We start from the raw sequence: 26,078 nt of genomic DNA on the forward strand, positions 1-26,078 counted from the left end.
CCAGGTACCCAGCAGAAAATAATGTTAAAACTCTTTGCTTCAAGAGATGACCGTCTGATTAAAATCATCCCGATTGTTGGGTGATCAGTTTTAGTAGCTTCCAGTGCTTCAAGACAGGATTTTGAATCAGTAGTTATTAAAAAGTCCAGGATCCAGTTGCAGACGGAGGTGTTTAAACCAAGCAGGCTCAGCTTTGTTGTCAGTTGTTGTGGGGTAATTGTTTCAAATGCTAAACTGAAGTCTATGAACAGCATCCTTACGTAATTGTCCTTTTTGGATGGGTCAGAGACCGATGAATGGTAGCAGATATGCTGTCCTCTGTTGAGCGGTTGGGACGATATGCATACCGAAATGTGTGTTGGGAAGTAGGGCTGCACGATTATGGTCAAAATGATAATCATGATTATTTTGATCAATATTGAGCTCACGAATATTTATCACGATTATTCATTGATTTTAGGGACAACGTATTTTTTATTGCACTTTCACATTTAAATAAACAGATCACTGCTTTCACCTCCATTTTGTGCTACATTCCTGCTAATGTACAAATCTTTGCATGAAATTAGACTGGTCCTATATAACAATATGCAACCAAATGAAAACAATTCAGACGTATGCAGAAAAGGCAATAACAGTGTTTACAGGAGGAGAGACACAGCCAAATCACCCAGTAAAGAGGTACATGTCATTTTTGCCGGAACCCGGACATTTATCATCACACCCGTTCCCTCGACAAAAACCCAATAGAATTTTCACATAGACTTTTGGATTATTGTAAAAAATAAGCTCTGTGATCAACAAAAGTTTACAACACTAACACGTTTTGTCCATCAAGATAATTTTCACAAATGAACACAACTTTTATGTAGTTTGAAACCTAAATACAATCGCCAGAAATAAACAGCTAACCGTATGCTATAAATGAACTACACCACGGTCGCTCGACTTCAACGTCAGCATCACCAAACTTCCGACAAACTTTTCCAAACTTGATTTAAAAACATTTTCCATAATACAGATTTACTCTGTGGATATATCTTCATCCATGTTTTTTTGGAGGGGAATTGTGCACAGCACACCTGAACTGGTTTATCTGCAAAGACTTTTCCTGTTCGGGGTGATTAAGTTTAATGTCCCCGACAACCTCTGTGATGCCATTTAGCAACATTTTAGTGTCATGATTTCCCCTCGCACAAAGCACTAGAACACGAAGCGAAGCTGGTAGCGGGATGCTAACTCGTTTCCGGGTTTTGGCATTACAAAATGACGTCATCCCTGCGCCGCTCTATGGTGACTGGCTGTAAGTTTTGGAAGCGCATGATTTGATCTGCAGTGGAGTTTTCTATTAGCAGAGGATGAACTTTAAACTTCAATATCGCAATCAGTCATGTTCATTTAATCGTGGGCAGTCAAAATCATAATCGAGATCGATGTTCGATTAATTGTGCAGCCCTAATAAGCACTACCAGTTTTTAAAATTACTACTCTTAAAATTATCTGTTTATTTCCAAACAGAGTGAGATAGGGGAGGAATGAAGGCATTCTATAAGTTTCTATAAGAACAGACCGATGTAAACACAACCAAGACCTATGGGCAGTAACACAGTTTTAGAAATGGGTTTCCTCTACTACATAATACATGTGCTGAGGCCATGACTTAAACAATTTTTTTTATCATGTTCTACATATTTTCAAATTTAACCTTTGCACTACCTTTGAATGTGAAACGAGAATAACATCTTCACCTTTTAAGCTTGAGTAGGTACAAGGTCTTTTTAGTAATGAAAGTAAAATGGTTGCGTGATTAGCCCTCTGTTTGACCCTTGCTTTCTTTTCTTTTTCCTCTTGCACAGGGGTGTCACCAGTTTACTTCAGCCTATTCAGCCTTTATAGAGAACGTGACAGAGTCTGGTTATCACCCAACCACCTTCTTCACTTGGATGAATCAACTAAAGAGAGTTTGATCTTCAGAATTAGGTAATAGAATTTAGAGCTGGAAACTATTATTTTTGTGAAGGTTAGTTAAACTGATGTTAGGTGCCTAATTTGTCGATAAAACATGATGCTCAACAGTACATTTTGTTATGGAAATAAATCAAGAATTTTTTTAGGTAAGGGCAGTGGAATTTTCTCTGTATATCTTGCTTTAGTGAATAATCTTTGTGAGAAATGAAAGATATGGCTCAGTCAGATACGGTACAGTGTACTTTACCTGCAAAACACACATGCTTTATTTATGTATTCATATATTCATTCGTTTTTACAGGTATTACTTTCCTGGGTGGTATAGCTGTGGAGCCTCTCGAGCTTACAGATGTGGCGTTGCCAAGGGATCTGAGAGTCCAATCCTTGATGATCATGTTATGGCTTATCTTTTTGCTCAGGTAGGTTGCTTTGCAGCATAGACTTCTTGTTTTGTCATATTTCTTAACACAATTGCAGCCTCATTTATAGGGCATGTTTCTAGACAGGAAGTCGCAAGACCCCTAACACTAAGCAATGAATAGTTGCATGCTAGAGTGAGGCATCTCTCATCGTCCCCCTGCTGTGTTCAGGAGCTCAGCAATACTATCAATGTATTTGTGCTACACACCAAAGACATTTGTGCTTGAGATCAAAAGATGGACTTAAGATGTTTTGTATCAGACCACCAATTTTTAGGTGAGCAAAAGTATAGTAAGTTAAAGTAAATAACACTTAATATTTGGTTGCATATCACTTACTTGCAATACCTTCATCAAGCCTGTGAATCACTGACACAACCAGATTGCTGGTTTGTTCTTTTGTGATGCTTTTCCAGGCTTTTAATGCAACTTCTTTCAGTTGTTGTTTGTTTCGGGGGGCTTCTCCTCTTCAGTCTCCTCTTCGGGAGGTGACATGCATGCTCAATTGGGTTAAGTGCTGGTGATTGACTTGGACAGTCACTTTCCCCCTAATAAAGTCCTTTGTTGAGTTTGCAGTGTGTTTTGGATCATTGTCTTGCTGCATGATGAAGTTCCTCATGATTAATTTGAATGCATTGCTCTGTAAATTGGCAGACATGTTCCTGTAAATTCCTGAATTCATTCTGCTGCAACCCTCATGAGTTACATTATCAATAAAGATTAGTGAGCCTGTTCCAGAAGCAGCCATGCAATCCCAACCCATGACACTACCTCCACCATGTTTCACAGATGAGCGTGTATGTTTTGGATCATGAGCAGATTCTTTCTTTCTCCACACTTTGGCCTTTCCATCACTTTGGTAGAGATTAATTTTGAGATGAATTAATACCTTCACCCCTGGCCTGTGGAGATTGTTGGTGATATCACTGACTGTTGTTCTTGGGTTTTTCTTCACAGCTCTCACAATGTTTCTCTCATCATCTATTGTTGTTTTCCTTGGCCAACCCATTCAGTGTCTGTTGATCAGTAGGACATTCCAAATTGTTGTATTAGCTATGCCCAGTGTTTGTGCAATGATTGATTTTCCCTCTTTTCTCAGCTTCAAAATGGCTTATCCTTTTTAACAATGAATGCAGTCTTCACAGGTGAAACTGAAGCCTAAAACCAAGAGTGGATGTTCACTGTTATTCATTGTCACATCATAGTGAGAAAAAGTCCTGGCAATGTTTTACATATAGGGCTATTCAGTCAGTTCTCCTCCAGTAAATATGTTTTTGGGGGAAACATTCAATACACTTACTTTTTTTTTTTTTTTTTTTACACAACATTTTTTCTGTTGTGTAAATGTTTTATATTGTGTAGGATGCCCCTGAAAATTATTAGGCTTCTGGCAACAGAGGTAACTCTCTTTTAAATAAATACTTGACAGTTTTGTTTTCAGATTATACAGTGGGTAAAAATAATTCGGGTGTATCATGGATATAAGCCCTTATTTACCAAACAAATGCCAAATAAAGGAAACTTGTTCTGGGTACTTCCAGCAAGATGGTTGTCTCCAGTTTTTGCCAATAGTTTGGTTTGTTCTGTTCACCATAAGCTGAGGTAGCTTGATATTGAGCTGCCGACATTGAGTTTACTGTGGAAATACAGTTTAACCCATTAAAGAGGAAAAACTAGTGTGTACAAATCTTGCAAGGGCTAGTCCATTGGTTAAGGTTCAGTATTGGCTAACCTTTTCTATGTTTTCAATTATTGTTCAGTCAGGTTTAGGCACCAGTTCTTGTATTTACTCAGTATTTATGGTTTATAGTCATTGGTGGAGGCTTAAGAGTTAGAAATAAGCTTCATTGTGCAAGGAGCAGGACTCAGTTCATGCATTAGACAATTCATGCATTAGGCGGACTTGCATCCTGGGAAATAGCCAGACATAAATAGCAAAATATTTTTGTCTTGTCAGTCCAGCTTTTCCTGTGTAATGGAGGAAACCTGCAGGTAAAGCACATTTGATGAAAACATGTCAGAAAATATAGCACTTATGAGAGTTTATATTCTTCCCAAATCTCTAACTTGTTTTATATACCAGGATGTATACAACCACATACTGTATGTGTGACATCTGCATTTCTGTGACTTTTTTTTTAAGCCACATTTGAATAAACCTTTTATTCCCTAATTCACTTTCAGTGGAGGAGTGACTTTGTGAATGGCTGGGTGAAGCTGTCTACCAGCCACGAGACCCAAGAAGAGTGCCTTGGTATGGCTGTCTTAGATATGATGAGGATAGCCAAAGAAAAGCAGTGCTCTCCGCTTGATATTTACAATGCCATAAGGTAAGAATTATTGAGAACCAGGTAAATCATGCAGTGTGCAGCAGGTGCTGATGTCTCTGCTGTTGTGATGACCTAATTTGCTTTTTATATCTGAAATGATTCAGTTCAATTCAATTTTATTTGTGTAGTGCTTTTAACAAATGACATTGTCATAAAGCAGCACACACAGTGGTGCCTGATCTAATTTCAGTGCTTAATATCCTGTTTGGTTTTTATCTGTGTCACCTCTTTGCAGCCATACATGACTTAAAGAGTCAGAATAATTTTGCTTTCTTCTTTGCTTTTATCTTGGTTAAGAATGTAAGATATGCTAGAAAAAAAAACAGGTGTTTTTTTTTCAACAGGATTGAGACACCCATCTATATGCTTTCTGTCCACAGCTATAAGTCCTTCCTTCCCAAAGACATGAGGCTGAAGATCCAGGACTACCACTTTGTAACGCGGAAGCGGATCCGCTATCGCTTCCGTAAGGTAGTGCAACAGTTCAGTCAGTGCCGGGCCACACCACGTGATCTCAAGCTCAAATACCTGATCAACCTAGAGGCACTTGACTCTGGCTTCTACACAGAATGCTTCCAGGTCAAAGAGGCCTCAGCAGGACAGGTCACCATAATCGTCTCTGCTGATCAAGGCATTCAGTGGTGCCGTGAAAAGCAAAAGGACACCCAGTTAGAGGTTAGCAAACCAGATTAGTTTCCTGGTACTTATTGTTGGCTGTGTGAAATTATATATTAATCATGGGTTTCAGGACCGTGTGGAAATATGGATTCTCTGTAACTGTGTGTTGCATCTTCGATTTTCTGATTTCTGGTGTGTTGAAATCTTTGCATGACCAGAGCAAAGTCAACTGGAAACTAAGACTAGCTTGCTGCTGATTTCAAATAAAGGTGGTTGTTTGAAATGATGACAGCAAGGGCTATTTTACCCCCAATAAAAGGCATTTGGAGTGCTTGGTGCCTAATTATTATTACTTCCAACCGCCTTATGCACAGATGCATAAACCATTTCATCGTTAGGAGCCACAAGAAAACACAGAATTTGCATCAGAGTGGGGCGACCAAACTCTCTTGGTCATTTGCTTCATATTTGCTGAGACAAAGTATTTCAACCAAAGAACTGTTAACTGTTCCTGTGTCCTAAATATTTTTCTATGGGGTCATCATCTGTTTTGTTTGTTGCTGGAACCCTTGTTAAAGATGAGTAAAAAAAGGTTATGAAAAAAATGCCTGAATGCTTAATTGGCTTACGCAGGACAGAAATGCACTTCAGCCTTTAATTGAAGTAAATATATTCTAAGGAAAAATAAATACATTTATCACAAATATTTATTAAGAAAACCATGTCACAAATATAGGCACCCCACCATTTACCACATTACCTGTGCAAATTCCCTTTACCAACATAACAGCACTGAGTGCACTGGAACACAGTATTGAATTCTCATTAAATGTGTATGGACTTCACAGACATCAGCACAGAGGAGAAGGGCACAGTGCACTCCATGTTACGAAATGTTCTTCCACAAGTAGTTTGCAATAGCATTTTTCTAACAGAGAGGGCGAGATTTCAAAATCTTACAGCTTTTAGTCATGTGCTTCATGCAGTTGTAGTGGAATTGGACTGCTCGCTGTCATGTTATCTAATGAATAAACAGATAAAGTGTGATGTTTTTCACAGATCTTCAGTATATCATTTTTACTGACTGTATTTTTTTGTCTAGATTTATTTACATGGCCTACTTGAGTAACAACATAACAAGTATACTGAACTGCTTTTCAGCTGTTTACTGTCAAAAAAAATCTCCAGTTATGAGTTTCTGTAGATGGAAACATATTATTGCACTGTATTGGATAAGCTGAGTACCTTAGTAATGTTTATCAGGATGAATTAAATTTATAGTGTAAGGCCAGTTACCAACACTGAAATATTAAGTCATCTAACATGCCGTATTTATCACATTTGTTTTCAAATATTTGAGGACATACAGGGCAAAGCAACATTTTTCCTATTCACCCCCCAATGATGCTGTATTTCCTGTGCAGGACCTGCAGCCGTATTGTGATTTCCCTCATGTGGTTGATATCAGTATCAGACAAGCCACCAAAGAGGGAGCCCACAAGAGCCGGGTCGTCTCCATCAACAAGCAGGATGGCAAAACTCTGGTAAGATTATCAATCAACGTGATTAGCTCAAAATTACAAACACTGCTAAGAATATGTGAAAATTTCTAGTGGCCTATAACCTTACGGACTTGCACTCATGCTATCAGCCAGCAGCTTTTAAACAAAGGTATCTAAAATGATTTCCTCCCTGTTATAAACAGTTAATTTAGCTGCTGATTAGGAAATATAATGCTTTGATATAAATTATAGTGTTATGTTGGTTGTACATCATGCTTCTTGCTCAATTGTTGTGACCCTTTATTAAGTGCATGCTCTCTGGTGGAAATGTTTGTGTGTTTTTCAATAGGAGCTGGAGTTCTCCTCTCTAGCCGAGGCTCTGTCCTTCGTGTCTTTGATAGATGGTTACTACAGGTTGACCACCGATGCACATCACTACCTCTGTAAAGATGTTGCACCACCTCGATTACTGGAGGCTATTGAAAACTACTGCCATGGGCCAATATCGTAAGCCTCATAATATTCTTTAACAGGGGTCATCTATTCAGATAAAATTCCTTGGTTGTACATGTTAAATTTGTTGGGCAACTCAATGTAAAATAGTATAGTTGGAGATCATTCATTTGTTCGTTTATTCGTTCATTTATGGTCTATAATTGTGCTGTACTGACCATCTTGTGTTATATGTTTGGAAAACAGAATGGAGTTTGCTATCAGTAAACTGCGCAAGGCTGGAAACCAGCGAGGTCTTTTTGTGCTACGCTGCAGCCCCAAAGATTATAACAAATACTTCCTGACATTTGCTATCGGGGTATGTTTGCGTTTTGATATTGAGAAGCCTCCCACTTCAGAATAGACCTAAGATGCCCAGACACCATATTTTACAGCTTGTTCAGCATCATTATTATACTAATAATTGAAATCAAGATTATTTATCACAGTTATTCACCCAGTTAGTTGTATTAAATCAAAATGATATGTCCACCGTCACCTTAATTGATTGTATTTTTAAACAGTGAATATGAACAAAACGAGACTCTATATAAGCATGCAGTTGTGGCAGTCATAGGATCCCGGATGTTTGTACCTGAATAAGAATGTCTCAGTCTGTAGTCTCAGTGTGATTGGAAAGCAAATAATTGAAAGTTGTCATTGGGATATGATTCTTCAGACCGTGATGTGATTTGTCAGATTTGGTCAAACCCTATGAATGTGAAACTTGTGATTTAATGCACTTAAGGATCTAATATCCAGTATGAGTAAGTTGTCCTTGCACTGGATTGTGATTACAGTCAAAAATGCGATTAATATAGTGTAGGTGTTTTATTTAAATTGGTAATACAGTGGGGTAGTGTCGCGTGTACATGCTGTATCAGTTTTCAATGAATTAATTGTTCTTTATAGTCAGTTCACATCCATTTATGGAGTTGTGATTGCTGTAAACTGCTTACCTTATGACAACCTGTCTACTGATATGAGTACGAACATTTTAAACAATTAAATCTTCGAAAAAAGTAGATTTACGTGTAGTTACGATTGAATGTAGTTAAGATTTTGATCTGATATTTTTCTTTTAGATGGGTACTGAAGTGGAATACAAGCATTGCCTGATCAGTAGGTCAGACGGTGGCGATTATGTTCTGAGTGGGACTAAGAGGACCTTCAGAAGCATGCATGAGCTGCTCAAGTGTTACCAAGTAGAGACCGTTCGATCAGATGGCATTGCCTTTCAGTTCAGCAAATGCTGCCCTCCCAAGGCAAAAGGTCAGTAATGCACCAGACGTTTCCAGCTTAATAGACAGATGTACAGTACAAGAATAGATTGCGGGGGGGATACATAGACTTAAATTTGAATATATATGTTATTTGAGTTTGTGTAAAAGTAATTTGACATTATGTGACACTTTATTTATAGATCGAATAATTATGGGCTTTTAATACTCTTGATCTGTCTTTGGTCTGTTGCAGAAAAGTCAAATCTTCTGGTTTGTCGGAGTAACAAAGGCTCAGAGGTTCTCCGTTCACCCTCACTGCAGAGACAGAACATCAGTCAGATGGTTTTCCACAAAATTCGGAAAGAGGACCTGGAGTTTGTGAGCAGGCTTTCTTTCTCTCAGTCTCCATAAATAAATTTAAAAAAACATGAAAGTTCAAAAATCTATTTCTCTTATAATTCTGTATCGGCACTTATAGAGAGGCCTGACCCATATCTTACCGTCATGTCTGTTCCTTATTCAAGACTACCAAAAACGATTGAAAATCTTGGCAAGATAGAAATAGTCAATTATTGACATTGTTCAAACATTTCATAATTAAATGCCCACATCTGTAAAATAAAATTTGGAGCTAATATATGATGTCTGTGAGCTGGTATTTGCTGCAAGTAATTCAAAGTAATGGTGTATATAAAGTGTCTGTGTACTTATCTACCTAATCTCTCTGTCTCAGGGAGAGAACCAAGGCCAGGGTACTTTTACGAAGATCTTTAAGGGGGTTCGGAAAGAGATGGGAGACTATGGAGAAATGCACCAGACAGACGTCATCATCAAAGTCCTCGATAAAGCACACAGAAGATATTCAGAGGTATGTAACGTCACATTGGCTACAATTTATGGCTGTTAGTTTTCTTGGTTTGTAATATTTTTGGTACTTTTTCCAACAAAGGCGATATTGAACTGTTGGCACTGTTTTTATTTGTATTTTTTTGTATCTGCAGTCCTTTTTTGAGGCAGCCAGTATGATGAGCCAGCTCTCCCACAAGCATCTGACATTCACCTATGGCATCTGTGTGTGTGGCGAGGAGAGTAAGTGTGTGTCATGTTTCTCCTAAGCCTATTATACTTGAAATTTAAGCTCATGCCCTCTACTCACCCTTCTCGATTACCCCTTAAGCACCATATGTCTGCTGACAAGCTTTTATTTGTGTTCTTCCTCTCTGGGTCAGTAATGGCAGGAGCTTAACTTGTGTGTAATTGCTGTTACAGACATAATGGTGCAGGAATATGTGAAGTTTGGTTCCTTGGACATCTACTTGAAGAAAAACAAGAACAGTATCAGTATTCTCTGGAAGCTAGAAGTGGCTAAGCAGCTTGCGTGGGCTATGCACTTTCTGGTAAGGAAGTGTAAGAAAGTATAATGTTTCAAAGTCCTTCTAAGCAAAAGACACAAATTATATATTCATCCCACTTGCTTCCGACAGGAGGAGAAGAACCTAGCTCATGGGAATGTATGTGCCAAAAATGTCCTTCTAATCCGTGAGGAGGACAGGAAGACGGGCAACCCTCCCTTTATCAAACTCAGCGACCCAGGCATCAGCATCACAGTGCTGCCCAGAGAGAGTGAGTGACCATCATGCTATGTAGTGTTATCTCAGTGAAGTGTAGTATACCGCTATGATTTTTTATTTTATTTTATTAATTAATTGTAGTTTACATGACTGTTAAAAACCAGTCTCATGAACCAGTCCCTATTCAGTGATGCGTATCTGTTTATAGAAAAGCACCTCAACCTTCAGACATAATGTAAATATGACAAATGTAATTTATCCCTAAGTTAGCTAAAATGATCAAGTCACAGTGTATTGGAGGGTTTAGTCACCAGTAGAAGACATCTAGTTCAAGTGTAATCCAGGGTTTACATGATAAGAATCAAATTGGGAATCAAAATTTTTTTGTTTGTTGTTGTTGTTTTTTGTTTTTTTAAAGTTTAGGAGTCTGTTTATTTGTGCCTTTTTATGTTTATCTGTGCTACTTGGATATGGGAGCTCAGTCCAAGCCTCTGTTCTTGCAGTTTTACTGGAGAGAATCCCATGGGTTGCTCCTGAATGTATCATGGACCCCAAGAATGTAAGCCTTGCTACAGATAAGTGGAGCTTTGGCACGACTCTCTGGGAGATTTGCAGCGGAGGCGAGAAGCCGCTTGCCAACATGGATAACTCCAAGGTAAGGTAATCTCACCAGACTGTTCATATATCATTCAGGGACTGTAAAACATGTGCGCTGACCATCATGTATTGAAAAATGTGTTTTTGCATCATAACGAGGAGAACATAACAAAATATTTGTAAACTTGTAAACTTACAAATAGTTTGTTTTGAACATTTCCTTTCAGAAACACTTGTTCTATGAAAAGCACCATCAGCTGCCTGTCCCCAAATGGACTGAACTGGCCAACCTGATTAACAGCTGCATGGACTATGAGCCAGCATGCAGGTCATCCTTCAGAGCAATTATCCGTGACCTCAACACTCTCTCTTGCCCAGGTTTGTGGTTTCCACACACACACACACACACACATGCGCACTGTTGTGGGAATATGGCTGGTGAGGCAGAAACAGGCCAAATCTGTTTTTTCTACTTTTAGTAGAGAAGGGCAAGATGTTTTTTATCAATTCCACAGAGTACCAAAGCACAAAATCGGTAATCTTTGAATTTGTTGTTCATGTTGCAGGCTTCTGTAATATCAGTGTAGCTGATGTTTTGTAAACAGTATATAGTGCAGCCTAACCAGCGACCGCATTGGGCTGTTAGTTCATGTTTAACCATATCTGGAGTGTTGGATAACACTGACGTTGTATCGACATTGTTCTGCCAAATTACAGAGTTGTATAATCTTGACGTGTTCATATGCGTATATATATATTTTTTGTTTTGAAAAAAAAGAGTGGATTTGTGTCGATGTTCATTTGTGCAGATCAGCGAAGATCAAGAAAGAATTTTCCCTGAAATATAAAATCTTTGTCCACAGACTATGAAACGGTGATGATGGAGAGTGACTTGGTGCCCATTAGAACCGGAGGCCTTGTGCTCGTCACAGGAACGTTCGAGGACCAGGAGCCAGTGCAGTTTGAGGAAAGGCATCTGATTTTCCTACAGCAACTTGGCAAGGTAGTGCACTTCAGATGTTCTTTATCACCTTCCAGTCATTTCAATTTCAAAAGGAAGTCCATGGTGTCCAGGTGTCCACATATCCTATGCATAATAAGGCCCACTGACCACATCTGTCTGTTCTAATAGGGTAGAGACCACCTTTAGGGTTAACCTGTTCGCAACCTTATAAATGGAAGCCAGTGTAAGGTCATGCATGAAGAAGTGTCCAGATCAAATATAACATTCATTTATGCAGGTATGCAGAAAGCTAGTTTCTGTACGTTCAGTATGCAAATTAGTGAAGCTCTGTGCTCTAATGTAGTTTAAAAAAAAAAAAGAGTCTGTCTGTAATTGACTTATCAGAAAAATATGTGCCAGTAAATAAATGGTCAAATAGGGCACTGTATCTGAATTAAACAGGTAAAGGGTAAACTAAGGGACCATATCTGCACTAGTACTGTAAGGTTGGTTTATACTTCTTCTGTGCCAAAACAGAAAGAGGGGGTTTATGGGTAAGTGTAGTGGGCAGAGGTGCACAGTTGAGCTGACCTCCACACCTCAGTCTGCAATGCTTCATGCTTATTCATAATGCTGTTTGTCAGGCAAGTGCTGATTGGTTGAGTACCAGGCATTCATTTAAAAGAGACATCAAAAAATTTCCTGGTTGTTCTGTACCTGCAAGTAGTGACCCTGAGTGTTATTGCATCTCCATTCTTTCTGCAGGTGAAGTGAGGCTTTCATTCATTTTTTTTTTTTTTGGTCCCATAGTAGACACATAGTGGACAGCTTGGTGAGAGAAGGGTGAGCTTAAACTTGTCAGTGGGCATAGCAGAGGAGCATGCACAATGAGCGTGCTTTTTTTTTAAATACCTAATTACACAAAGCCATAGCCAGTCACCTGTGGCCAACATCACCATTATCTTAGGAGGAAAAAGAAAACACATACAAACCACCAAAACAAACTAATGAACAAGTTTGCACTACATTACCCTTGTAATAAATTGGTACTTTGTTATTTATGAATTATTGGTGATGATAATGAACTATTTTGTGCTGCAGGGGAACTTTGGCAGTGTAGAGATGTGCCGATATGACCCCCTGCAGGATGGTACAGGTGAGGTGGTGGCAGTGAAAAAGCTCCAACACAGCACAACTGAACACATGCGCGACTTTGAGAGGGAGATTGAGATCCTTAAGTCTCTCCAACATGAGAACATTGTGAAGTACAAAGGAGTGTGCTATGGTGCAGGTGAGGAGGCCTGTTGTCTATATTAAAGTATCCTCCAACCTTCCTCTAGAATCATATGTTCATATGTAGACTCCTTTGTTTTGAGTCCATATAAATATTGCACTTTTTCCCCTTACCACAGATATAGTTGATAAGACATAATCAAGACATGTTTGTTGTCCAAAGTTCGGTACTTTGCTAATGACTATGTATAGCTTACAAAAATCCATAAAAGGTCAAACTCACAAACGGCTGGAAACATGGAAACATGAAATGACAGCTAAACAGTCATGGTTATTTTGACCAACTTCTGTGTTATTAAAAATATTTAGCACCTGAGAAGGTCAAAGTCTAGAGACAAATTACAGAAAACAAGAAAATGGCGTGACGTGAAAATGGAGGAGAAAAAAAAATATATACACTGTACGCAGGTGATCGTGCACCTATTTTTAAAATTGCTGTGTGCCCCGGCCAACGTGCTGAAAGTGTTGCACAGTGCTAAAAGGAGATGTTTCAAATGGAACTGATTTATAAGCCAACTTTCATCCTCTGGGAAAATCAAACTGGTCTTAAAACATCCTTTCTCTCAAAAGCGTGACTCTCATCTGTTAGCTGAGGTATTTGTTTACGGCTTACAGCTGTGCACAGACAGAATAGCCCGTCCTCCTTTTATATGGTAGCATTTAGTTTGTTTTAATAATAATAATAATTCCTTAGATTTATATAGGGCTTTTCTAGGCACTCGAAGCGCTTGACATTGTGTAGCATCCGTCTGGATGATGCAACGGCATCCATAGTGCGCCAGAACGCCCACCACACACCAGTTATTGGTACCTACACAAACATGTCTTGGCTGATTGAACATTTGTACATTTGATTGACAAGGAAGAACTGTTTCTGGAATAATTAACGTTTGTTCCTAATGTTATTCTAAATTTTTGTGTTCATTTGTCTGGATCAAACACATAACCAAAAACAATTTGCTGGTCTTTTCTTTCAGGCCGTCGAAACCTTCGGCTTGTAATGGAGTACCTGCCATATGGCAGTCTGAGAGATTATCTCAGCAAGAACCGAGCCAGGATTGATCACAAGAAGCTTGTACATTATGCCTCTCAAATATGCAAGGTATTAGAGTAATGCATGCCGATATCTGTGCCTGCATCATGTGTGTATTATTAAACGGTTGCTGCATTCTTATATATATAATATTCATTGGCCTCTAGGCTAGAGGATTTTTTTGAGTAGAAGCGGTGTATACATTAATGGCTTGTGTTGATCCAGGGTATGGAGTACCTTGCATACAAACGGTACATTCATCGAGATCTGGCTACTCGAAACATCTTGGTGGAGAGCGAGTCTCAGGTAAAAATCGGTGACTTTGGCTTGACTAAGGTTTTGCCTCAGGACAAAGAATACTACAAGGTCAAAGAGCCAGGAGAAAGTCCAATATTCTGGTAAGATTTTGTATTTTGATTTGTTTAGATGTGTTTATTAGTTTTGGATTGATTTTATTCTGTATTTCGTGAAAGACAAAACGCTTAAAACATGGTCCATTTGTTTTCAGGTATGCCCCTGAATCCTTAACAGAAAGCAAGTTTTCCGTGGCATCAGACGTCTGGAGTTACGGTGTTGTTCTGTATGAACTCTTCACACACAGTGACAAGCTCTGTAGCCCCCCTACAGTATGTATCACTCATTCCATTGCGCGGTCTGTGTTTTCTCATTAACGCTTGTTCTCGCTTTTTATTCGTTTTGTCCTAAGAATAATGAACGGCGTGTAAGCAATGGCCTTTCAAAATCTTAGAATCACTGTACTGCTCACACTGTGTCCACAAAGGAGAAACAGAGTTTAAAATGGTTAAGGTTGTGGTTTATAGTGTGCACATACCATAATCGTATCAAGTAAATAGAATTCGTCCACCATCACGTTGTCCAAGTTTGTTGATTTTGCATGACATGTTATATAAAAAGAGTAAAAGACAACATTATTAGCTAAGCTGCTGCACCCTATTCATGTTTAGGTGTTTATGAGCATGATGGGAGGAGACAAGCATGGCCAGACAATAGTGTATCATCTCATTGAACTGCTGAAAAAAGGGAACCGCTTACCTCAGCCAGTGGGTTGCCCCTCAGAGGTAAGTGGCCAATAAGTGCAAATAATTCTAAATGAGCAATCCAGACTAAACAAAACCGACTAACCAGAGGCAGCAACTGAAGTAGACATCATGTGCTTTCACTGCAATTTCTGCTTATAAATACTCCTTTTCAAAGACTGACTTTAAGTGACATATAATGGCATTGAATTAATTCATTATATAAAGGACTTTTTAGGGAGGACAAGTGTTGGCCTGTTAGTACTTACAGTTTTGTCGAATTTTGTTCCTGTTGTGTTTCTTACATTTACATTATTCATTTAGCAGACACTTTTATCCAACGCGACTTACAAATGAGGAAATACAAGCAAAGCGATAGGTCAAGCAGAGAACAATACAAGTAGTGTTACAATACAAGATCTTTAATTCAGTTCTAGAAGAAGCAAAGTGCATAGAATAGAGGTGTAAGAGCCAGAGTAATTTATATATATATTTTTTTTTTAAATAATGTGGGGGTAGCATTTTAGGGGTTAGTTAAGTGTTCATGGAAGAGGTGGGTCTTTAGCTGTTTTTTGAAGATAGTGACAGATTCTGTGGTCCAGATTGAGGTTGGAATTTCATCCCACCACTGAGGGACGATTAGTGTGAAGGTTCTGGAAAGGGACCTTGAGCCACGCTGAGTAGGCACTACTAAGCGTCAGTCATTAATCAATCACAGATTGCGTGAGGGAACATAAACCTTCAAGAGAGTGTTGCGGTAGGGGGGTGCTGTTCTAGGAACAGGTCTTGTACGTGAGCATCAAGGCCTTGATTCTTCTTTTAAAAAACAAAACACTGTTTTATTTAAATATGTAATTCCAAATTTCAAGCATAGGTGCTGCACCAGGAAAGAACATAATATTTTATGTTGAATTAAGTATACCTGAAAAGCATCATTTTAATCTGATGATTAGATCAGATTTCCTTATTAGGGAATATTTTTATACACACAGTACTGTATATCTACGTTTAAGATTATTAACTGCCTTATCTTTTTAATTCTAATAGATGTATGAGATAATGCAGGAATGTTGGGATAACGACGCGACCTTTCGTCCGGCCTTTAAGGAGCTTGCTCTGCGCATCGACTTGTTTCGAGACAGCAGTGATTCAGACCTATACACCCAAGTGCCTCCATTTTAAGAGAGAAACACTTTGCTTTGTTCTAATAACTGCCTTGAAGATCATCAGCACCATGTCGTTAATCAGGACCTCCATCATCACTCTCCTTGCTTTTCAGTGTGCCATCTTGGCAAACCTCATTAAGGACTTGGAACTTCTACCAGCCTTTAAGCAACTATGTTTTGGTTTGCTTTTTCCCCCTCTTAACACCCTGTTGCTAGCAGTGCTAGCATATTTCCTTACCATGAAGAACTGTGAAAGGAAGAATGCACACGCAATTGCGTTCTTTTTATATATGTTTTTATGTACATATAATAAATAAAGATTTTTATAATTTTATAAAAATGAAAGATGAATGCAATTCTGACTATATTTGGACTATTAATTATTAGCAGTGAAATATGAAATGAAGAAAGATATATAATGTTTATAGCTTTCCATCGTCATGCAGGTGGCTGTCTAATTAAAATCATATATTAAATATATGTGTCTGGACAAAGTCATTATAAAATGTAATATTTTTCGGTCTCTTTAGTTTTATCTGATACACAACAGCTTTTTAAAAATGTGGTGTTTTTTTTATTAATTTACTGCGCATTGCAGTTTATTTCAAAAGGTCTAAGGTAAGGACTAAGAAAGGAGCAGAAATGTGAATTTAAGATACACAAAGATAAAAGATGAACAATTCAAGGTTAGGCTCAGGTCTTTTTGATAAATTGTGACAATTACTGATGTATTTAAATGTATTTATGGCACCGTCTCAATCCTGAGAAGTATACAATATTGTAGCACCACCACCGGGATCTGAGACTGGTCACTCTTCAGTATTATGTCTACAGCCACTTTTGGAAGATTCTTCCAGGCTGATAATGACCTTACAGTTGAGCTGCCATGTTCAACTCTAGTCTCAGCAGTGTCCAAAGAAGGGTGTGGGTCAGGTCATGCCAACTCGTTGGGGCTTCTGACCGGCTCTAAACTTGCCATGGCAACCAGTCTAAAGATGGTGGTAGCCCAAGTAGGGCTGAGTGATGCAATGCAACCCACAAAACAAAACATGACTTGGTGTATCCTACTGCTGGATGCCAGCTAACATCATGGTCAGATATTACTTCAAACACTGCTGACCTATTGCCTTTCCATCTCAGGCGAGTGCATCTATGTTTTGGCCTTCAGCCCTTTTTTCCAGTGGCTCGTTGAGACATACTAATGGCAAGGAGCTCTGTGTATCATTGGAGGACTTCAGCTCAATCTTCTGGTGTGTGGAGCTCTGATGAGACCCCTTAAACCTAAGGCATTTTCCCAAACTGCTTCCCTCATGGTGGACCCAACATCCAAGAAAGCTCCTTTCCAGTGCTTAATGATCCAGAGGCCTGAGCTGCTGCTGTACATTGCCTTTGCCATCTTGGCTGCCTCTGGTTTTTTATTCCCACCTCTATTTCTGGTGCTATATGCCAATCACAAAGGTACAGATCAATACTGGGCTGCCTTCCTCCTCTCCGTTTTGTCTTTGGCTGATCTGCTGGGCAGGCTGGCCTGTGGTTGGCTGGCTAATTTGCGGGTGTTGAGGAACCACCAGGTATCAGTGATGGTGTCCATCTTACTGGGAGTGGTGGTGCTGTTCCTGCCGATCACACATGCCTACTGGCCAGTCATGGCTTTCACAACACTCTATGGCTTCCTGTTTGGCTGCTTTGTGGCCGTCCACATCATAAGTATAGTGGAAATTGTAGAGCTGGCGGACTTTTACAGTGCTACTGCAAACCTCTGGGGCATTCGTCGTGCCACCTGCTGCAGGTCAGTGTGTCCTAATTTGTATCTCTTGCGTTACAAACTTCTTTTCCAATACATTTACTCTAAATGATTTGTCTACGTGCTTTTTAGTAAATGCAATGCTTCAACCCAGGTCTCCAAAACATTCCCTACTGTGAGAGTAAACATATTGTGATCATAAATGTGTGACAACATAAACAATGAATGCTGTCCGTGCCAGGAGACTTGGGAGTAAGTGAACCTTTCAACAACATAAGTGACGATGGGGTCCCCAGATGGGATCCAGTAAAGGTTAGTTCAGTCAGTTCAGTCTCCTATTTTGAACCCTATTTAACCCGGTGGCCTAAATCGGATTCACCAAATATTAACTATGGAATTATACAAATAATGTTGAAACAAAGAAACGCACAACAAACTATGCTTTAGCTCATCAAACCATTCATTACATGTTATTCATTTTCCATGGTAGTTTCACGAAGGGTGCAGATAAGTCTGGAGTTGACTGTATATTGACATTTGTGAATGTATTTAGCCTTACTCGGGGTTAATGTACCATAGAATTTCAAAGCAAATGCCAGGTTACAAGCAGCTGCAAAGCAGGTGTGTACATAGTCTCAGTCTCTGTTGTCTTAGCCCGCTACTGTTGTGGAGGTGAGTTCTTGTAGGTTTTTTTTGGTCTCCTTTGTTTTGCAGTCCTTCATCTGTCATTTTCCATGCTGGCTGCCAAGTCAAGTCAAGTGGCTTTTATTGTCATTTCAACCATATACAGCTAGTACAGTATACAGTGAAACGAAACAACGTTCCTCCAGGACCATGGTGCTACATAAAACAAAACACTGACTAAAAAAAGACCTACATTCTACATTAAGTGTATGTGCAAATGTGTACCAACAACACAAGACAGTACAGTACTATTAAAGCAGGACAAGGGGCACAGTAAGTGTGAAAGTGTCAGATATAACAGGTAGTGCAAAAAGATTCTAATAACATGTTGATAATTTGTCTTACTGCCCTCAAATTATTAATAGCAGCTCAGGATGCAGAAGTGTTCAACAATAATAGTGATGTTTTACAGGTCCTTTTGTGTGTGTCTGAGTATCACAGGCTGGCTGGTGGACTGGCCCGGTGAATTCAGTGCTGTGGCAGGCCCTATTTTTGTAGTGATGGTCAACAGGCTGGTGGAGAAGAAGAATATTGATTTGGTAAAAGTTGCAGATGCTGCAGCTGACACTGAAACTTGCCAAATAAATGGAAAGGATCATTTAGAAGTGGAAAGACACTAACCTCAGTATCATATCATTGTAAACTGTAGATAATTTTGTGTTTTTTTTGTGTCATGAATAGTAAAATGTATGATTTCCAAATACCATGTAAACTAGGGCCTGGTGATATGACAATATTTTATTTAGTTTTCATAAATTCACAATACACTTTTCAGAAAATTTAAATATTTGGCATGGTTGAGCTTCCAAAATGTAAGTGTTGTCCTTCCAAATCAGTTGCATTGATTTATTTGAGAGAGAGATAGAGAGAGAGAGAGAGAGAGAGAGAGATTTTACATTTAATAATTGGGACACTGTGTCTTTAACATTATTGTTCAGTTATATCTGGGACCATATACACATTAACCAGTGTATTCTCTTTCTCACCTGTCAGAAATAGTCACTGCATTGCTTATGAGCTGTAGCAGAGCAGAACATTTGAGTTTCCTGGGGGGGTTTTGTTGTTTGGAGTGTGTTATCATATTATTTTAAGGTATTTATACTTTACTTGATTACTTGATTATTATTGAAATTGAATGATTGTACTCTTGTGCTCCTTACCAATTTAAATGTCTTATCATCTCTCAACTAGCCAATGACTGTAGACTACATATCAATCGAATGGGATCAGTTTAGCATCTAGTCAAGTTCATCAGTGTAAAGACAAACAGAAATCATACTAATGTGATATCTGCATCATATGCTACACAAGAAAGGTATAGTATAGTAGTTAGTGCTGGAGATATCCATATGTGTCCGAATATGGATAAGCAACTGGACTGCAGTGTGGAACTTGAGGATGAACACCCTGGCATTGCCTCAGTAAAATGTTTCAATATGCTGGAGAATACGGAAGCCCCAGGAGGCCCTGTATTATTATATTTTTTCCTATCTTGTTTTCTCATGATCTCCACATAACAAACAGTTGACTTCCACATTAGTGTCTGACGCTAGGAGAAGGAGGCTGTCAGGTCTACAACTTCATTGTCGAAGACCATACAGTGACCCTGGTTCTCCTCTGGGACACCTCTCTCTCTTAATGTGAAGAACGTCCATCTGTACAGCGGGATATTATTAAATGTATGATGGCAATTGTTGAGATGCCAATGTGTATGCAACACCAGTCCCATTCACAAGGTGTGCTTGTCATATCAAGATCACGAGAAAACAACTTTTGTCATGCCGAGATCATGCGAAAACAACTTTTGTCATGCCGAGATCATGCGAAAACAAGTTTTGTTATGTCGAGATCACAAGAAAACAACTTTTTGTTCTGTTAAGATCACAAGAAAAGTCGTGGTCACGAGAAAACAAGAAAGGAAATAAATAATAATGCATGGCCTCTTAGGGCTTCCGTTGGAGAAAGCAACAACTTTGCCTCCATAGACAGTATGAACTCCATTTAATTAAAAGAAAAGAAATAAAAAAGCATGTTGAGGTTTGTTATTTTGCTAACTGACTATATTAACCAGGTTAGCACATTCGCCTCACACCTCGATTCCTGATTCGATTCGATTCCCACCCGTGTTCTGTGTGTGGGGAATTTGCATGTTCTCCCCGTGCTGTGGGGGTTTCCTCCAGGTACTTCGGTTTCCTCCCCCACTCCAAAGACATGCATGGTAGGCTGATTGGTATGTCCGGAGTGTATGAATGGGTGTGTGAATGTGCAATGGATTGGCACCCTGTCCAGGGTGTACTCCGCCTTGTGCCCCATGCGCCATGGGATAGGCTCCAGGTTCCCCATGACCCACTAGGAAAAGCGGTATAGAAAATGAATGGATGTATGGACTATATTAACATGAATATATTAGTATTAATTCCAGTAGCTAACATAATTGGCTCAGCAGCAAGTCAAAATCTAGCTGATGGTAAATATTGCAAGGTCAAACATCAAAATGGCATAGTTTATTTAAAATTAAACTCATCTTCTAATGGTTTTAGATGAATAATAAAAGTTAATTTTCAGTTGAAAACATCACATTAAATACATTTAAACATAAATTTCATCAGTTAAAGACATTTAACATACTTTTTACTTTTTAATACTGTATATTTAAAAGTAGAAACCTTTTCTACTTTCATTTAAGTATTTTCTTTAGCTACTTTTACTTGATTAAGATTCTGAAATATTATCTATACTTCCACTTAAGTGTAATTTCTCAGTATATTGTATTTGATCACCCCTGGTCACAAGCAATACTACCAACATTCTGAGTTCAGTGTCCCTGAAGTCAAAAACGTTTTTTTTTTTTTTAAATGTGGCTAAACTCGCTGGATGGCTGTTTCTGATTATAGCCTACAGATTAGTATTTGGGTCAAACTTAATAATACAATGCCTCTAACTTACCATGCAGGTTCTGTAACAGGTTATGCATTTGCATTATCACATATACTAGATTTGTTAGGTCTATTTTATAAAGTGACAAGGGTTAGGGAGACAGAGCTCATATGCAGCACAAACTCTTTGAATCAGTTTGTACAGTTCGGTCTTGCTACTATTTCAATCTCTTGCTTCAACTGTACTATTTCGTATTCAAAATTGTTTCACATACTTGATGAAATACTGTACAGTGCCTTGCACAAGCATTCCCACCCCAACCTTCAAGTGTTCTGCATTGTGTAGTCTTTCGTGTTGGAATTAAAATATTTTATATTTTTGCCTTTTGATTTATGTCTTACATTTGAATGTGCAAAATATTGTATTATGACACAAAGACTAATTAAACATTTTCACTTTTAAAAATGATATAGATTTAACACCCACATCAGTATTATGGGCTATTTTGTGTAGATTCAGGATATATCATTCCAAATAAGTCTGTTTCAGGTCCATGTTGTAATGCTATAAAATGTGGAAAAGATATAGATATAAACACTAGCCCACTGTTGGTGTTAATCCCATTCCAGTAATTTAGCACTTAACAATCCAACTATGTGTTATATGTCCAGGGTCACCAGTATGGACTTAGGACCCCTGATAGGTTAATGAACTATAGCCTCCATCCAACACAATTTTCCTTCTCATGGAACCTTCCCTCACTGTGAATGACTTATCATTTACAATTAGGCATACACTATGTCTCAGTATAAAGATACCAGGTTAGGCTAGATACCATCATGTACACTGCAGGGACAAGGACTTCTTACCTACATTAAATATGATCTAGATTGTTCTTTCTGGATTGTTAGATTTTGTTTTTAAGTTGTGTTCTTTAAAGTATTGTTCATAACCACAAGACGGCAGTGTCACGCCAATCGCTGAACAACAAACCCATGGGGGTGGAGTCATCCTGGAAGAGGCCAATTTGATCAGAATAGAAATATCACATTCTGGATTAGGTGATCAGTCAGAATAACTTTGAATTGATTTGCAGTGACTCTTCTCTCTAAGGGGATAAGTGGAAACCCTAAGAGCAAAATGATCCACACAGCATAACAAATGAATATAAATGACTATTGGGCAGTGTCAGGGAGTACCAGCTGTGTGCTGAAGACATAGAAAAATTTGTTTAAAAATATAAAGCCATGACTCGACAACAGTACAAAAAAAAAGAAGAAGAAGAAAAGATAACATTTAAATGCTTGGCCTATTTGAATGATTTTTAAAATAAATTAATTGTACATGTGTAATTTCACAAATAGAAGTTACCTTTATACAAGTGATCATTATAGTACTCACTTGGGAAATAGTGGAATGACACCACTAGCAGGCAAATCGGCCGCCATGTGTTAACACACACCAACAGACACACTTATGACACACACACACAGACACGAAACATTTCCATAAGTGCATTTGTTTATTTCCTCAAATGATCTCAAATATACACCTACAACAGACACACACACTTACATAGACATATCTGTATATATCTACACATTGCACAAATCACAATTGTTTATTCCCCATCACTTATTAGTCCTTACTAATTGTCGACTGCCTTGATATTGCTTTTTTTTTTTTTTTTTAATAAAATGGGGAAAAAAGACAAGAAAAAGATAATTGAACATCATAAGCTTTTTACACTCACTGGCCACTTTAATTGGAATATCATAAGGGCACAGTAAATCAAATAAGCACTATTTACAACAATGGAGAGCAGAAAAGTATCTCAGAATGCACAACATGTTGAACCTTGAGGCAGTTGGGCTACAACAGCAGAAGACCACATCAGGTTCCAGTTTTGTCAGCCATAAACCGGAATCTGAGGGTAAAGTGAGCACAGGCTCACCGAAACTGGACAGGTGAAAATCAGAAAAAGACCAGGCAATGTTTTTCTGATCTTCAACTGTACAGTTTCAATGTGGTCTTCTGCTGTTGTAGTTCATCCAACTTAAGGATTCAGCTTTTCACCATGGTTGTAAAGAGAGTTTATTTGAGTTATTTGTTAGGAGTTATGAGCTTAAACCAACCTTTCCATTCTTCTCTGACCCCTCACATCTGCAAGGTGTTTCTGCCCATAGTGGACTACTGCTCACTGGATGTAAATTCTAGAGACTGTTAAAAGTCACAGGAGATCAGCCACTTCTGTAATACTCAAACCAGCCTGTCTGGCACCAACAACCATGTCACAGTCACTGAGATCACATTTTTCCACAGTCTGATGTTTGATATGAGCATTAATTGAAGCTCTTGACCTGTATCTGCATGATCTTGTGCATTTTGCTGCTGCCTCATGATTGACTGATTGGATAATTGCAGGTGTACAGGGGTTTCTGTTAAAGTGACCGGTGAGTGTATACTGGTCTTATAAAATGAACAGTATTAAAATGCTTGCAAGTGGAACTAGAGCAATGTGTGTTGTACAAAACAGCATGAGTGCCTCCAAACTTTGAAGTTCAGTTGTGACCACAACACAAGCGATGACAACCTGAGTGTAGAGCCAGCTTAAACAAGTAAACAAGCCTTTCCTCCAAGCTGTGGTGAGCCTTGGAGAAAGGTGTTTGTGTAGCTTGTGGTCTCCTAACACAGCTACAGCCCATCCAAGGAAGCCTGCCACTTGACCTGGGTACAAGCCATGCCACAAAGCCGAGAAGCAGAAAGTCATAAGCACCGGCATCCTGCTGCTCTTATGAAACACTAATCTGCGTAACCAGGCAGCAGTTGTCCTGTTCCAGAGGCGAGCAAAGGCTGAAATATTACTTGAGGTTTCAATCTCAAATGCATCACCATCAGAAAGTCCATTCCACAATGCACCTCTGGTTGTACTGTAGCCACTGAAACCTAATCCTGCTGCATTGTTAACACATTCACTTATTTTCCAGTGAACATAATAAGTCAATCTGAGCACCAGGGAGAAGATCCAGATCCATAATATACTTGGAGAGCTACTTAGGCTGAATATGCTTGATTGTAGAACGCTTGTAAGGAGAAATTTGAGAACTAGCAGAAGTAAAACCTGCAACATCTTCCAAGACAGAATGGTAAGAGGAGAAGGTGGTGGATTGACACTTATCTGCTCCACGAAGTTCACATAAGTGTTGAATGGACAAAGCGGTCCTCCAATAAGGGCAGGAAAATACATAGTGTAGCTCATGAAAGGAACGAGGCAAACAACTTGGCTCTGGAAGCTTTCTCGGAAATTCCTGATGACTTTTCCTTCCTGGAGATCCATTGATACTGACGTAACTCTCTGACTGAGAAGCATTAAAGCAGACATGGCCAGCACAAACCTGAGGGGGAAAAAAAACCCAAAATATTAAAGACGTTTAAAATGCTGTAGTCAGTGAAAGTGGAATTTTTTTTTTACCTGGAATCTGGAGGTTCCTGGAGCCAGTAGTGTTGGTACTGCATATAGAAGTGCCACAATGTTTGCCAACACATCTGCAGCCCAAAAATCCAGTAGTGAATATGAACTGGTTCCATGAAGCGCACCAGTAACACAAATGTGATATTGGTGATAAACAGCAGCGTGCTGTATGGGCCCATAGTCAGAATGGCAAGGATGAATCCTCCCAATGCCAGACAGATATGCCTTACCAAGACAAATTTACTGAAATCATTTTTCTGAATTAATGAAGAATGTTTGGCAATATAATATTACAATTTTAAAAACATTCCTGCTTACCTGTTAAACAGAGTGAGATATCCTTGTGTAGCCAAGCTGTAAAACAAAAAAGCCAAAGGTATAGTGAACAACTGGTATGCCAGCTGAGGATTTTGATTAAAAATCATCCACAAAAGATCCATTCTCATATGATTAGTATATGTCCTGATTTGTGCTTTGCTCTGTCTGTGGCTTCTTATTGTGAGTGAACATATGAGTTTATTAGTAACACCTTGGAGAGTGTATGATTGCTATGGAGCCTCCAACATTTATATTAAACAAGCAATCTAAATTCCAGACGTACATGGATAGATAGATGTGCAGTGAGTTAGACCTGTCTACATATTCAGTAAATGAAGCTCTAAAAGGCAGCAACACTGTCATGAGTACACATTTGTTAAGCAGATGCTTCAACGTTGACAAATAATACTCATGCTTTCCCTTTTAGGTATGCTGCTGCTTCAAGTCATAGTTTATGTATTTATTTCATTTAAATGTGGCTGTAACTAAAATAATATAATATGGATTACTTTGAATAGATGCAACTGAATTTATTACCTCAACTGATTCACAGTATACTGTTTGCAACATTTGAAACTGTTTGGTCTAAAGTAAACATTAAGTGAAGTGACCATACTTAAATAGCTTTTCTTTTTCTTTTCTTTTTTTCTTTTTTTTTTTTTTTTTACAGCAAATTAACCACCTACATAAGCCATTCCAGAGATATTTACAACTCAGGCAATTGCTAAACATTGCTTATTTGTCTCTGTGTTTGGGCTGTAACAGAATACAAGTGACTGCTTTATGGAATA

General features: G+C 38.7%; 3 protein-coding genes across 5 annotated transcripts in view; 2 read left to right on the forward strand and 1 right to left on the reverse strand.

Moving 5' to 3' along the window:
* Positions 1 to 16,665, forward strand: part of jak2b (Janus kinase 2b) — a 38,557-nt gene extending 21,892 nt beyond the window's left edge. For 2 of the 3 annotated variants that reach the window (XM_053654074.1, XM_053654073.1), the window contains 22 exons: positions 1,857 to 1,980; positions 2,270 to 2,387; positions 4,572 to 4,717; positions 5,062 to 5,392; positions 6,760 to 6,879; positions 7,187 to 7,344; positions 7,537 to 7,648; positions 8,415 to 8,601; positions 8,806 to 8,930; positions 9,286 to 9,420; positions 9,554 to 9,641; positions 9,822 to 9,949; positions 10,037 to 10,175; positions 10,627 to 10,778; positions 10,948 to 11,098; positions 11,584 to 11,723; positions 12,765 to 12,954; positions 13,934 to 14,058; positions 14,215 to 14,387; positions 14,498 to 14,615; positions 14,955 to 15,068; positions 16,074 to 16,665. In XM_053654074.1, the coding sequence (XP_053510049.1) occupies positions 1,857 to 1,980; positions 2,270 to 2,387; positions 4,572 to 4,717; positions 5,062 to 5,392; positions 6,760 to 6,879; positions 7,187 to 7,344; positions 7,537 to 7,648; positions 8,415 to 8,601; positions 8,806 to 8,930; positions 9,286 to 9,420; positions 9,554 to 9,641; positions 9,822 to 9,949; positions 10,037 to 10,175; positions 10,627 to 10,778; positions 10,948 to 11,098; positions 11,584 to 11,723; positions 12,765 to 12,954; positions 13,934 to 14,058; positions 14,215 to 14,387; positions 14,498 to 14,615; positions 14,955 to 15,068; positions 16,074 to 16,208 (3,209 nt within the window). In that variant the 3' untranslated portion in view covers positions 16,209 to 16,665. The remainder of the gene's footprint in view (positions 1 to 1,856; positions 1,981 to 2,269; positions 2,388 to 4,571; positions 4,718 to 5,061; positions 5,393 to 6,759; positions 6,880 to 7,186; positions 7,345 to 7,536; positions 7,649 to 8,414; positions 8,602 to 8,805; positions 8,931 to 9,285; positions 9,421 to 9,553; positions 9,642 to 9,821; positions 9,950 to 10,036; positions 10,176 to 10,626; positions 10,779 to 10,947; positions 11,099 to 11,583; positions 11,724 to 12,764; positions 12,955 to 13,933; positions 14,059 to 14,214; positions 14,388 to 14,497; positions 14,616 to 14,954; positions 15,069 to 16,073) is intronic. The other variant, XM_053654075.1, reaches the window with a different exon arrangement.
* A 72-nt stretch (positions 16,666 to 16,737) lies between these two features.
* Positions 16,738 to 18,095, forward strand: zgc:114041 (uncharacterized protein LOC574425 homolog). Its single transcript, XM_053654081.1, has one exon. The coding sequence runs from the start codon at positions 17,458 to 17,460 to the stop codon at positions 18,046 to 18,048; it is 591 nt and encodes a 196-aa protein (XP_053510056.1). The 5' UTR covers positions 16,738 to 17,457; the 3' UTR covers positions 18,049 to 18,095.
* Positions 18,096 to 23,967: 5,872 nt separating this feature from the next.
* On the reverse strand, positions 23,968 to 25,409 carry mboat4 (membrane bound O-acyltransferase domain containing 4). Its single transcript, XM_053610224.1, has 3 exons — positions 25,288 to 25,409; positions 24,970 to 25,194; positions 23,968 to 24,892 (listed from the first exon to the last, which is right to left on the reverse strand). Exons 1-3 carry the CDS (start codon positions 25,407 to 25,409, stop codon positions 23,968 to 23,970), a joined length of 1,272 nt encoding a protein of 423 aa, XP_053466199.1.
* Between the last annotated feature and the right edge of the window lie 669 nt (positions 25,410 to 26,078).

Source organism: Ictalurus furcatus, chromosome 22 (genome assembly GCF_023375685.1).
Source record: "Ictalurus furcatus strain D&B chromosome 22, Billie_1.0, whole genome shotgun sequence".
Lineage (NCBI taxonomy): Eukaryota > Metazoa > Chordata > Actinopteri > Siluriformes > Ictaluridae > Ictalurus > Ictalurus furcatus.